Source organism: Peromyscus leucopus, chromosome 5 (assembly GCF_004664715.2).
Source record: "Peromyscus leucopus breed LL Stock chromosome 5, UCI_PerLeu_2.1, whole genome shotgun sequence".
Lineage (NCBI taxonomy): Eukaryota > Metazoa > Chordata > Mammalia > Rodentia > Cricetidae > Peromyscus > Peromyscus leucopus.
The window spans coordinates 85,978,658-85,990,988 of record NC_051067.1 but is presented as its reverse complement, the minus strand read 5'-3'; the positions used below and the strand labels follow the sequence as shown (position 1 = coordinate 85,990,988).

The 12,331-nt window shown below is 40.2% G+C and overlaps 1 protein-coding gene across 1 annotated transcript in view; it reads right to left on the bottom strand.

The window, feature by feature from the left end:
* The window catches only part of Rspry1 (ring finger and SPRY domain containing 1), a 61,575-nt gene that overhangs the window by 22,588 nt on the left and 26,656 nt on the right, over window positions 1-12,331 (bottom strand). Inside the window, exons 3-8 of the mRNA XM_028871459.2 lie at window positions 8,860-8,912; window positions 8,142-8,254; window positions 4,811-4,937; window positions 3,832-3,890; window positions 1,806-1,872; window positions 548-679 (exon numbers count right to left, since the gene is read on the bottom strand). Of these exons, the coding sequence (XP_028727292.1) occupies window positions 548-679; window positions 1,806-1,872; window positions 3,832-3,890; window positions 4,811-4,937; window positions 8,142-8,254; window positions 8,860-8,912 (551 nt within the window). The remainder of the gene's footprint in view (window positions 1-547; window positions 680-1,805; window positions 1,873-3,831; window positions 3,891-4,810; window positions 4,938-8,141; window positions 8,255-8,859; window positions 8,913-12,331) is intronic.

Below are 12,331 nucleotides of genomic sequence, written 5' to 3'. Positions count from 1 at the left end.
ACACAAAAAGAAAAGACAAAGAAAGTGCAGGTGTGAAGAGTCCCAGAGGTGGAGCTAGCTGGACCCTGTTGGAGGGCAGTGAGGAAAGTGTGTGTTGGCAAGTTCTTAGACAGAGCTCTATAATTAAGGAGTCTGACTCAGCATGTGTCAGTAAGGTCTGTGAACTGGAGAATGCTGGCATTAGAAACATTCCATTGAACTCTCATCTGAAAGGTGCCTAAGATACTTTTCTATCAGAGTATATCCACCCTGCAGTAAGAAGCTTAAAGAACTCCCACTCATTACAGCAAAAGGAAGGCTACTGATCCTACTGAAGACCGGGATTTAGAAATGCAAACAAATTTTGGCTGCTGAGATGGCTCAGTAGGTACAGGCACTTGCCTGATGACATGGAACCCACATGGCAGAAAAAGAGAACCAACTCCTGAAAAGTGTCCTCTAACCTCTACATACGTGCACACCCATCCTCCCAACTTAACGTAAATAAAATAAAAAATTAATATAGAGAAGCAGAAACAAGGTTTAATAAAGGACAACTCCCACTTACAGAGATTGTCTAAGCTCCACTGGGCACAGAAGCCAACTTGACGTTTCAGATAATCAGGATCATCAGCCCACAACTCCAAGGTGACCAGTCGGTCACTAATACTGGATTCAGAGATAGTCAATTTATTCTCACCTGTTTGGAAGGATGAAATCTTTAAATAACAATGGAAGAGGAGGAGGATATATTGGGCGGATTAGTGGTGGTAAGGAATGAGGGGAGACAATAGAGAATTTGGAGACTAGAACAGATTTCTATGCTTCCTTCTAGGGATGACACAGCCAAAGAGTTGTGGCTACTTTCTACAATTTCATCATTATTTTTAAAAGATTTATTTATTATTATTGTTTTGATTCTTTTCAGATAGGGCTTCTCTGTGTATTGCTGGCTGTCCTGGAACTCACTACCTAGACCAGGCTGGCCTCAAACTCAAACTGCCTCTGTGTCCTGAGTGCTAGGATTAAAGGCATGCACTATAATGCCCAGCTTAAGGTTTTTATTTATGTATATGCAAATGAGTCTGTGAATGTGTATGCCCTGTGTGCCTGAGTGCCTGTGGAGGCCAGAAGAGCGTGTCAGATCTCCTGGAGCTGGAGCTATAGGTGGTTGTGAGCTGCCCAACAATGTTGGTGCTGGGAACCAAATTCCAGCCCTCTAGAAGAGCATCAAGTGCTTTTAATTGCAGAACCACCGCTCCAGCTTCATCATGTCCCTGCAATTATTTTTTTAAATTGTGTGTATGTATGTGCTTTATGTACATGTTTATGTCTGTGTGGATATATGCACACATGTGTAAGGCATGTGTGGAAGCCAGAAGAGAGCACAGATGTCCTTGTCTTATTTCTCAATACCATTCCTTTTGAGGCAGGAGTACTCCCTGAATCAGGGGCTTCCATTTTCCTGACTGGGCTGGAAGCCAGCAAGCCTCAGCAACCCTTTTGTCTTTCTTTACCTCAGAGGTATTCAGGAGGTGCTGGGCTTGCTAATGAGTGTTGGGATCCAAACTCAGATTGTCTTGATTGCAAAGCAAGTACTCTTAACTGCTGACCCTTCTCTCCATCCCCTGAGCGCTAAGGTTTTAGCTACAAAAGTAATTATAGTCACCATGCTTGGAATCTCAGCTGAGAACAATCTTTGTTTTTGTTCTTGATATACTCTGCTGGTTTTATAACCAGAATGTATGTACGTCTGATGGAGTTCAAAGTGTAGGCTCACGTTTTTATAACCAAAGACTATTAGTGCAAGAAGTCACTATACCTACTTGTCTGGGCAAACTTTTCCAGTGCAATCAGTGCAAAAAGCATGACTGTGGGGTGGGACTGTAACTTCTGAAAGACAACAAAAGATAAAGACAAAAGTCACACCTCTGCAGAAGCAGTAAGGTATCAACCTCAGATTCTTACTTATAATACATGCCAGATTATATACTTGGGACAGCAGAAAAGTCTCCCTCATTCAAAGTCTCAATTGTCCACTTGATTACTGGAGGATCAAGATAGTCATTGAGTTAATTTATAGATACGGACATTTCAGCAGTGTTTCATTAAAAATGCATGATGCTATTAGACTTAGTAACATGTGTCTTAGGGCTTTATTACCTAAAATAATGTTCATGCTTATACTCATTAAAACAAGCCAAAAAGAAAACTAGAATTATAGTTAAAAATGACCTTTAGTACCCCCAAAGAGATAATACCAGTTCCAGAATTACAAATAATGATATTATTATCAATTAGCATCTTAGTTTTTTGTTTGTTTGTCTGTCTGAGACAGGGTCTATTATGTAGCTCTGGTTGTCCTGAACAGGCTGGCCTTGAACTCACAGAGATCTGCCTGCCTCTGCCTCCTAGTGCTAGGACTAAAGGCGTGAGCCACCCAGAGCTATCTTAGTTTTAATCTAGTTCCTGCAGGGAATTCTACAGATGCTGATGATGACGGGAAGTGTACTCAACTTACATTTGAGTTTACATCACATCAGTTCCCACTCATCAGGCCTACATGTTTATTATCTTATCTTCTCACATTCTTGCTTTCTCCCAGCTATGTTAGGAGCCTTCAAGAGTCCTAGAACACCAGTGTATTCCCATGCATTTCTGCGGTGCCTGCTGAAGCTCACAGAAGCACTGTTCTCCCGGCTGTAAAGCCTCTTCAGCATCTTTACCCTTGCCACATCCTTAACCCTCCTGCCTGGCTCTTCCAGCCCCAAACCTTCCACCTGGCTACTCCAGTTCATGTTCTCCTATCTCTGAACACTGCCTTCTCTGATCAGATAACTGTCACTAGGCTTCTGCCATGACACTTTAGTCAGGACACTCACTGTGCGTTCCTAATCTTAACCTTGTCATAAGCTAGCTAAACCCACATCAGGAAGTCTGTCTTTCATGATTACCACAGGTCCCTTGTCACCCCATCACACCCTCACCCACCCATCCCTTCATCTTCTCAGAACTCTTACAGCACTCAGTCTTCAGGAAGCAATTGCTCCTGATCACATCCTGTCGAGTATAAGTTAACTGTTGTCTGAATGGTCCTATTCCTTTAAGTTACAGTGAACTTTGTGAAGGTAAATGACTCTCCTACTACTTTGGTATCTACCAGTGCTCATTCAGAGCAGTGTAAGGGTTATTTTAATCACATATTGTGTAGGCACCAACAAATGAATTCTTTTAGACTAGTTTTTAAAAAGGCCCAATGCTCACTAGGCTTGCAAAAATAACTTAGAAACACAGGCTAGTCAGACTGCAGGCAAGTGCTGTAGTGACAGGGAGTCACAGCTTCAGCAAACCACAGCCTCATAGGTGACACATCAGACACTCCAACAATGACAGTTTTGATGTAAAGGGAAGGGTGGGCAGGAGTAGAGACTTATACTCTGCGAACCCGGCCTGTTGTTGGAATGCCATGAATTTTGTTTCCACTTGCGTGTGTGTGTGTGTGTGTGTGTGTGTGTGTGTGTGTGTGTGTGTGTGTAAATGTGGGGGTGGTATTTTTCATTACTTTTTGGTAGACTATAAGAACACACAAAAAGTCCTAGCAGCTATCTTATGACTAAATTTAAAACCAGACCAATTCAATTGTTATTTGCTTGTAATAAAAACCCACCTCTCTCTCCCCTCTCTCTTTCCTTTCTGTCTCTAAACATAGGAGGTGATAAATAAATACCCAGGAAATACCTGTACATAAAACTTTCAACTCACCCTATTCTCTGCACCAGGGACTATGCTAGTGATCTGAGAAAAACAGACAATCTGTATGATGAGAATAATAAGCTTTGATGTCTTACTTACCAGACACTGTAGCAAATATTCCAATATTCCTGGGCTAAGTAAACCTATGCTTGCAGGACCTAGACAAACACAGCAAATACTGGACATAATTAAAAGTGTCACATTATTTTACATCAGTTAACTAACAACAGCCAAATAATTTGCTTGAATTCTGTACTCTTATGCACATTACTCAGGCCTCCTCTCTCAGGCTGTTCCCACTATCATCCCCATTTCACAGCTTGGCAACTGAGTCCACCGTAAACAGACCAGTTGCAGGGCTCTTGGGGAGCCATGATAGTCTGAACCAGCATCCATGTGTTCTGATTTTCTATTTTTTTTTTTTTTTTCGAGACAGGGTTTCTCTGTGTAGCTTTGCGCCTTTCCTGGATCTCGCTCTGTAGCCCAGGCTGGCCTCGAACTCACAGAGATCCGCCTGCCTCTGCCTCCCGAGTGCTGGGATTAAAGGTGTGCACCACCACCACCACCACCACCACCACCACCACCACCACCACCACCACCACCCGGCTCTGGTTTTCAATCCATTATTTCTTCCACTATATGTAAAGTAACTGGCTGAGACATTCTCATGTGATTTGCTGTTAATATTTCTAAAATGGGTAATATTAATTTCTCTAAATGCATACAATAACTAAATAACAGATTTATCTTAAATTCCTCTGAAAAAATAAAGCTAAATTAGATTGCATTTAACTGTGTCTTGAGTAATTTCCTTCCTTTTAGTCTATTTCTGTTCATTTCTTTTTTGTTTTTTTGTTTGTTTTGAAAAAGGGTCTCCCATAGTTCTGGTTGGCCTCTAACTCACTCTGCAAGGGAGGCTGGCTTTGAACTCTTAGCCCTTTTGTTTTAAAGTGCCTTGGTTATAGGTGTGTGCCACCACACTCAGCTTCTTTCTGCAATTAAAGGTGTCCAAGGTCTGCAGTACAGGTGTCTCAATGTCAAACAAGTAAGGCACTTGGGTGGTGTGTGCTAGAGTTACCTGCTAGTTTCTCAGCCAAGCAGCCCAAGACTGCGGATGTGTTCCTATGTTTGGCAGGGTGGCCTGAGTCCTGGCATGCTACTTCTCCATTTAAATTGAGAATTTCAGTCAATTTCTGGAGTGCATCCTATAAAACAGTTACAAATAGATTCGATGAATACATACTCTGTAGGTTATTTTCCCAAGGGAATTCCTGGAAACAAAACTATAAAAAGGTATTCAATGAACTTGGAATAATCACATAAAATTACTCCAATGGTATCATTATTATTTATGGGAAATATCTGACCAACCTTAAGTTTTCTCAATGTCAGATTTCATTTTATTCAAAATGTACCAGTTATAGATAATGTGTATTTTACACTTTTGGTTTTTGAGATGGAGTTTTGGTATATATAGCCATACATATAGCCATATATACCAAGGCCATCCTGGAACTCATTATGTAGCCTAGGCTGGTCTTGAACTTGTGGCAATCCTCCTACCTCAGCTTCCTGAGTGCTGGGATTATAGGTATGCACTACCACATCCAGTTTATTTTATATATATGTGTGTGTATGTACACACAATCTTGAATCATTAACCAGACTAAACTCATTCAAATGTCAACATGATTAATCACAGTAACTTAGTCATGGTGGAACATACCTAAAATTTCAGGACTCAGAAGGCTGAGGCATGAATTTTGTAAGACCAAGGCTAAACTCAAGACCAGCCTATGTTACACAGTGAGACCCTGTCTCAAAAAGAAACCAAACATACACAGTGAGACCCTAACTTAAAACAACAATTCCAAAACATAAAACCAAGAGTAATTATGACCTAGTGATATTGAAATAAAAAGTTACTACTGAGAGCTGCTGGTAGCAAAAGGCCATGGGAGTATACAGCAGGTTAACAACTAGTATTCAGAAGGCCAACCTATCAGAATCAAGGGTTCTGTTGGAGGAAATCATCACGCACGGTGTTATGGAATTACTGCCTTTTGAAAGAACTGGCTGTTTCTTTCTGTAAACTTTTTGTGCAATAACAGCTATGATATCTCCCCATTTACCGTATATTTCCATGTAATGTGTACATGTAATCTCATGATTACATCTCAATCTTACGGACACACATAGTTGTAGATAGTCAAGAAGATCGTTTCTTATTTAAGTGTACAATTTTTATGAACAGAAACATACTAAGATATGCTTCATACTAGGTCTATTGTTCCATGTGGCTGTAGACACTTAGAGGTCTTGTTCTCCATCCTTAGCCATTGACTAGGCTAAATAAGCCAGATAAAGTGTCCTCGTAGAACTTTCACAGAGTGGAATTGCAGGTGCCTGGCCTTGTTGGATCAAAACCCTTCAGAAGAATTATAGCATACTAGAAGTGATAGTACAGGTGTCTGGCCTTGGTATATCTTAGTCCTTCAGGAGATCAATAGCACCTTTGTTACCCTAAGCTTCCTCCACCGGCACCTCCCCACTCTGATTCAAAAAACAATTAACACTTTGTGTTTATTTCTACACCAGTTTTTAATGTAAGATTTTAGGCTTAGTATATTAATTATATATTGGTCCTGAGATTCAGGTGATTAACAGAAAAAGGTTATTAACTGACTAACTATGTCTGGATATTATTAATTACATAAAATAGTACACATCTTTTTGCTTTTTCCTTAAATCTCTATTGGTTTAATTTCTTTCCTTGTAATCCTTGTAGCTATCCATTTAAGAGCCAGAACTTTTTACAACCTATAGTTGTTGTCAATCACCAATTAAGCTGACCAAGTCTTTGTCAAATGTGACTCTTATCAGAATACTTGCTCCTGAGAGCTTACTTTGTAGTTTTTTACTAACAAGTTGTTAATGAATATACATACACACACACACACACACACACACACACACACACGCGCGCGCGCGCTTGGGAGGAAGAACAAAAGAAGAAGAACTAAGAGAAGAACTGAGAGAACAGCAGAAGAAGGGACAGAGAGGAGCGAAGTATGAGAACAGAAAAGAGGCTGTGTAGATAGGACTGACTTAAAAGAATAAAGCGAATGGACTAACGAGCTCGGTGTGCTTAGATTAATTTGATATCCCTCAGATTAATATCCCAGCCACTTGTACCGTCTTCCACAGGACTCTGGGAGAAGTCTCCTCAGGTCAGGTATCTGAGGGGAATTCGATAAGTTCCTTTTTCCCCCAGGACAAGGGCTCAGTAGTTCAGCCCAGGCTGGCCTGTAATTCGCTATATAGTCCAGGCTGCCCTTGAGATCATGCAATTCTCTATGTCAACTTTCCAAATGCTGGGATACAGGCATGAGCCACCTCAACCACTTATTTATTTGTTTGTTTATTCATTCATCTATTATTTATTTTTGTTTTCGAGATGGTTTTCTTTGTGCAGCCTTGGCTGTCTCTCAGCAACCACATGGTGGCTCACAACCATCCATAATGAGATCTGGTGCCCTCTTCTGGCCTGCAGGCAGACATACAGGCAGAACACTGCATACAAAATACAAAATAAATAAATCTTTAAAAAACAAAGTTCCATCAGGCAAAAACAAATCGCACCAATTTTTGAGGCAAACTAAAAACTGAAATAGTTATAAGCACAGGTAAAGCTGACAATGACTAGGCTAAAGACATTTCTATCTGTTCATGTTTTCCTATTAGAGAGCTCAAGTATCTAAGGCTTCAACGTACAAATAAAATACATCAGAATCCAAATTTTTAAAAGTATGTATGGACGTGGTGGTGCATGCCTTTAATCCCAGCACTCAGGCAGATTTCTATGAGTTTGAGGCCAGCCTGGTCTACAATGTGAGTTCCAGGCCTGTAAAGTCTACATAGTGAGACCTGGTCTCAAACAAAACAAAACAAAATAAAATGAGTGCATGGAGGCAGCCTGCAGAAGGTTGAGGCCAAAGCAATGAAAACTTGAACATTTGTGTCCTAGTTAGATCATAAGCCAGGCTATGCAAATCTCTAATGTGCTTAAGTAAGACTCAAAAGGGCTTTTGGTACAGTACTTTTCCTCTTAATAGAAAATCTTTGTTATGAGGAAGTTGCTGAGAGACAGATAAAATCAGCTCATTTTCTTCTAGTTTTCAAGCCAAGACTGTCCATGCAGATACAAATGTTTCTACTTTAAACATTAAAAAACACTGAACTAAAACCTATTGGTAGAGAATATAGTACTTCATTAACAATAGAAATTTTCTTGCTACTACCGAATAACACAGATCTCAAGTACGTAAAGTTTACTAAATGCTTCTGTGATTATTCATCCTGGGCACAGATGACACAGATGACATTCCATGAAGATCAGTTTCACTTACTTTAGTGGGCAATGGACATTCGTCTAGTAACAAGGTTATAACAGCTGGTCCCAATGGATCTTCCAATGGAATAACTCTAATTAAAGACTGGACAACATCCAACCATCCTTCATCTAAGGGCAAACCAAGAAGATTATGTAATGGAGTCACTATTTTGGAAACATGAAAACATACAAAAGGACTTTACATTAACAAAGAAACACTTTTGGCTTTAAGAAGCTAGAAGTTGACATGGTACTGTCATAATTTACCAGTCGTCATGATGGAGCCAAACGCTGTTACAGGTGTCTGGTGACTGAAGGACATCTTCAATTGGAGAAAATTAAGCTATGGCCTTGATTCTCAGATTATGATTAAAATAGTTTTAAGCATCTCATCTGTCCAATACGACTTAACTACATAAACTCAGTACTTGGCTCTATTTTGGAATGACACTTTAGGATGTTGAACAAATGGTTATCCTCCCCATTCCAGGACAAGTACAAAGAACCACCAATAAAATAAATTTTCTTATCTCAATTTCAAATAAGATACAACCATCACTCAGACGTGCAGTTTAATATTGAGTATGCAATATATGGTTCCTGTTAAGACTTTTAGAGGGGACTTCCATACACCCACAACTTTTTCTATGTTATAATCTTTAAAAAAGTGGTCATACATTTTTCATTATTTTTAATTCATTAGGAAGTATTAAAAATAAAAAACTTGAAAATACCTGTTTCTGCCATTTCATGTAATGTAATCATTGAATAGGGAGGTTCCTGATCACTGAAAAACAAGCATTCAAGACATTAGACTTGAATTTAATTCCAAAATGGACAGAAATCAACATGAGTGAATGTGAAGGAAAGAGATGAAGAGACAACCAGAGAATCAACTGTAAGAACGAGTGTAGGCCGTATGTGCTCGTTTCCAGTCACTGTGACAGCTCCCAAGAAAAGAGCTCAAGTGGGGACACACACAACCCCACTACGTTACCTAAGGAAAAGCATGGCACGAAAACTAGGGACGGACTTTCTGCTTTCTCAAAGCCCAGTGCCAGCTGACATGTGCCATGAAGGCCAACAGCACCTGCCTCACATTTCCCTTAGACAGATGTTAGATGGGGATGGTAATTCCACAGAGGACTTAGGAATCAAGGGCCTGTAGACACACTGCACTTACAACACTTATTCTGAAAAAATAGCACTATTTGTTCAAACTTCATAAAACAGTAACAGAAGAATCCAAAAATGAAAGCAAGAGGAATTTTTTAATAATGTAGATACTTCTCTAAAATGGAATTAAATGTCTATTAGGGTTTTCACAATGTCACTTGTTAGCGTCAGTGCTAACATTTTCCACCAAACAATGATAACTGAAATTGCTTAAGGACTTACCTTTTGGTTTTAAGTTTTGGATTTCTGTTTTTGTTGTGCATTTGCTTGCACACACACACACACACACACACACACACACACACATCTCTGTCTGTGTGTGTGTGTGTGTGTGTGTGTGTGTGTGTGTGATCCTCTATCACTCTCCACCTTAGTTTTTGAGACGCTATCTCTCAGTAAACCTGAAGCTCACCATTTCAGCTATCCTGGGTAGCCAGTGAGCACCCCTGGGCTCCACCTATCTCCACTCTCCCTGTGCACCCAGGTTTTACATGGGTGCTGGGGATCCAGAACACATTATTGAGAGAAAATTTTTTAAAGGTTTGTATAATTAAATTGATGATGTACATTTTAAAATCCTCACCCAAATTCTCTCTATAGATATTCTCCTGATACAGATGCAAGCAAATGTGATATGTGAATATAGGTGATGAAGAAAATAAAATTAAGAGCAGAAAAATAATAAAAGGCAACAGAGCCAGCAACCGACAATTACAAGGAGTATTGCAATTCTATGTGGAGGTACACAAAGGACACAAATACATCCCTCTGCTCAAAGAAGATAAATGCCCAACGAGGCAGAAACAGAGCAGACATTTCTGATGGCATGTATGCCAGAGGATTACTGGGCTGTAGGCTGTAAACGGACAGAGGACTGAGGATGCTTTGCTTGCTAGGTAATAGGACAAAAGCCTCATCTATGGAAGGGCAGGAAAGTTGCACAAAGTACATCTAGAGCACAGATCCCTCCCAATGAAAAGAGTTAAGAAAGTTAGAGGATAATCAGAGATACAAGTGGCATAAAGTACAAGTCTCCTGTGACAAATAAAAAAGAAAAAGGCAAAATAAAATTTATGCTGCAGGCCTTAGCTTTTTACAGTAGAAACTTAGAACTCCCATTTCAATTAGGTTTACTTGGAGACTGGGGGAGCACATTAGCTCCTCTGAATATACATGGCATGAAGCATACATACAGGTGAGGAAAAACCCAGGAGGAAATCTGCAGCTGGGTATGATGGCACAGGTCTGTAATCAACTAGTTTAAGAGGCTGAAGTGGGAAGACCTCAAAGTGTGGCCTGCCCCACTTACACAGTAAGACCTTGTCTCAGAAAAGAAAGGAAAAAAAGTAATCTGTAAATTAAATTTCCAAACATGTTAAGAAAAAAAAAAAAACTAGCGTTATTTTAGTCACTATTCAAAATAAGCAAATAAGAACTTTAAAATAAGTGTATTTGCAAGAACAACAACTAAACTATAAGGACATGAAAACAAAACAGCCAAACAAAAACCAACAAGCAGACTTGAAAAAGGAAAGAAAAAAGAAATTCAGATATGTCAGAAAGAGAAACTGAGTGAATTTGAAGAGAACATTGGCAGACATGTGTGGTTCTACATGCCTGGCATGTAGGTACTCTGGCATTCAGGAGGCTGAGGCAGGGAGAAAATCCTGAGTGTGAGGTCAGCTTAAGCTACACAGCAAGCAAGACCCTGTCTCAAAAAGGGGAAGGATTCAATGTGAATACCAGAAATATTCAAAGAAATAATAGCTGAGAGATTTCCAGAACTGAAGAACAAAATACAAAGGATTAAAATCAACAGCCACAATAAGAAAAAATCTGGGTATAAAGGCATGGGGCACTTAGGTAGTTTATTTCAAAATAAAATTGTGGAGAGCTAGAAACCAACAGCATCAAAACTCTCTTCCACAGCTCCTCTCTGCTACGGGGGCACTTGCTGTCTCTCCTACCCGCTGCATTTCTTCCTAAGTAAACAGAAAACACAACGAAGAGACTATTTGCTAACTGCCACCTGCATCTATAACAGACTTAGGTCTAGTCCTGCTACATCCCTCTGTCCTGTCCTTCCTAGCTCTCCTTCACATTGCATCTTGACAACCTCAAGAATTTTCTAAGCTATAAAATCACCCTTTAGTAGGTTCCGAAATCAAGCCACAGGACTGTGGAGATAACTCTATGGGTAAAGCCCAGGTGGGAGGACCTGAGTCTGAGTCTCCAGAACTCACATAAAAGCCTGGTGTAGCAACCCCAGAGCGTATGCAGCAAGATGAGAGGCAGAGACAGCAGTCCTCCAAAGCTGCAGAGCAGTTCACGGGGTGCATGAAGTGAGGACGGCAAAAGAGGCAGGTCTCACACAGGTAGAGGCTGAGGACAGACACCCGGTTGTCCTCTGACTGCCACACCCATGTCTATAGCAAGCATGTGCCTGTACTCACACATGCATGCACATATCATATACACAATAATAAAAAAGAAAAACATAATAAAATTAAACTATAAAGCTGGGTCACCCCTGTAATCCCTGGTACTCTGGAGGCTAAAACAAGAGGATTGCAAGTTCAAGGCCTGCTTTAGTTTTCCAGTCTCAGAAATTATACTTATCATTCCATGGAGACAAATTTAAGTAAAAGTCACTTTGTTACTCAAGCATATAGTACTTGCCTCCCTCTCTCTGTTGTTTTAGAGACAGGGTTTCTCTGTGTAGCCTTGGCTGTCTTGGTACTTGCTCTGTAGACCAGGCTGGACTCAAACTCAGAGATCCGCCTGCCCTGGCTGGGATTAGAGAGTCACTACTTGCCTTTGCTGTGATTAAAGGTGCACTTGCCTCTCCTATGTGAATTAGGAGCTTGATTAACAACAACACTTACAATTTGTAATGTTTGCTTAGAACTGGGAACTAAGGCTTGCTCCTATTGCCTTTAAAACACAGCAAAACCTACTCTGCACGCCCCCCCCCCATGTGCTTAATTTAACATTGTTGTAGTTTACTTCCTTATTTGGAAAGGATAATTT